Source organism: Loa loa (assembly GCF_000183805.2).
Source record: "Loa loa unplaced genomic scaffold supercont3.1325, whole genome shotgun sequence".
In the NCBI taxonomy this organism is placed as follows: Eukaryota; Metazoa; Nematoda; class Chromadorea; order Rhabditida; family Onchocercidae; genus Loa; species Loa loa.
In genome coordinates this window covers 1-2,205 of record NW_018109505.1, presented here as the reverse complement: position 1 = coordinate 2,205, position 2,205 = coordinate 1, and the positions used below count along the sequence as shown (strand labels likewise).

Sequence of the window (2,205 nt, the reverse complement as noted above, 5' to 3'; positions counted from 1 at the left end):
TAACAATAATAATAATAATAATAAACAATGATAACAACAACAATAGTAATAGCAGTAGCAGTAATAATAGTAATAACAATAATAGTAATGACAGTAATAGTGGCAATAATAGTAACAATAGTAACACTAACGCTAGTAATATTTATTAAACTACTATTAATATTACTGTTATTTAATTGCTGTCGCTGTTATCAATGATAGTAGTAGTGACATTATTATTGTTTATTATTATTATTATTGTCACTGTTATTATTATTATTATTGTTATCATTATTATTATTATTTGTTTTCATTGTATTTCATGTTAGCATTCAGATAATCATGACCTTCATCATTATTTATTATTTCTGATAGTAGCAGTAATAAGTAGCAATAAACTGTATAATATCATCTTATTTATAACAAATTAAAGAAGAGAGAGAAGAAAAAAGCACAAATGTATGAATTATTCATTTTCTTACCTAATTTATCATCAATTTCATTTATTGTCAATTTAATTAAATTCAGTTTTTTTTTTGTTACATTTTTTATTTCAAATTAGTAGATTGAAAAACGAATGTTTTCGATAAACTTGGAGAAATATAAATTGAAATAATTAAAAATTAAATATATGAATGTGAATACATCACGTTGTGCTAGCGATATTTCATTCTTTAATCTTCATTTTCTGATCCATTCCTCATCCTTCAAATGATTAATTTGTGGGAGAGATAGCAGCGGGAAGTGATTGAAGTGTAATGAGCTAAAAGTACTAAAACATCGTGCCTAGAAATTTCAAAAACAAGCTCAAATGTTCATTAATTGCTGAAAATGTACCTTTCTTCTATCCTCTTTCTAGTTCAGGTTCCATTTTTATTCTTTTTCTAAATTTTAATTCATTATTTTAAAATTATTTTTTTTTATTCCACATAACTTTACATTATTCAAAATGATTAGTGTCAATTTTATTTCAAAGTTCAATTTTATAAATTAATTTTTAGCTTCAAATAATACCACTACTCAATGGTGCCAGAATGAAACGAAATAGCTGTGGAACGTTACATGGTTGTTGGTATATTTTTGTATCATTTAAATTTTAATTTTTTATTTTCAAAAAAAAACAAATTTTACTTTTATTTATCATGATAAGCGTATCATATCATATCATATCATTAATTTTGCATCAATATAATTGACTAATTGATAATTTATTATCATAATCAGGAAGGATAATTTAATAAAGATTGATTTAAGTTATGATATGCTGATATGAATTTTGTTTAAACATTAAACGATATAACTGTATATTTAAAAGTAATCAATTTAATATATAAAATATGAATTAATTTCAGATAATAATTGGATAGGTCATGAGTTAAATTTTATGTAAATTTAATTAATTTATTGGATCTATTTTAATTTTTATTTAATTCAAAATATTTTTCTTTTTTTTAAAAAAAAGGTCTGTGCCTAATGGTTGTAATAGTAATGCATGCACTGCAAATTTACGTTGGTCTGTAAGCGGTCATGGTTCATTTCTTCGTTTACGGATGGAAGCATTTCTTCGAGATTTGCCATCTTATGCAATGTATATAGCATTAGGATTCTCGAATGATCAATATATGGTATGCAAAGCATAATGTTATCATTTCATTTTGAATGATATCTTATCAATTGTTTGCATTCAATTATCTTTTCATTTTTCGATTTTTTTTTTTGTCGAATAATTTTTCAATTTGGAACTATTAATTTTAAACTATTAAATTGAATGTAATTAATAATTGTTAATATTTAGGGTGATGATACAGTATTAGAATGTGTTTATAATGGTGTTGACGAAGGAAGAGCATATTTATCGTATAATGATGGCACATATAATGTTCGATTACATGAGGTTAAAATTAATCCATCTAATGATTATAATTTGTCTTTCAAATATTTTAAGCTTGAATGCTATCTGATATTTTAATTATTTGTAAATTTTACAATACTAATCAATAGGTACATTTAATTCAGTTAATAATTATTGCCTTGAATAATAAGCTTTTAGCTTTATTAATAAATGTTCATGATATTGTTTTTATGTTGAATTTTTGCTTTTTTTGTGTTAGGTTAATCTATAATATTCTCGAAATTTCAATTTAATTATTCAAATAATATGGATTTTAGATGGAAAAGATTACAAATTAGGTTAGATTCATTTCAGGCTTCAGCTATTCTCATTGT

At 23.1% G+C, this 2,205-nt stretch overlaps 1 protein-coding gene across 1 annotated transcript; it reads left to right on the top strand.

Moving 5' to 3' along the window:
* Window positions 1–1,441: 1,441 nt before the first annotated feature.
* On the top strand, window positions 1,442–1,604 carry LOAG_14869 (hypothetical protein; the record flags this gene model as incomplete). The annotated part of the gene is made up of 1 exon (XM_003150362.2): window positions 1,442–1,604. A coding segment is annotated over one exon (163 nt), but the record flags the coding sequence as incomplete, so codon positions are not given.
* Window positions 1,605–2,205: the final 601 nt, after the last annotated feature.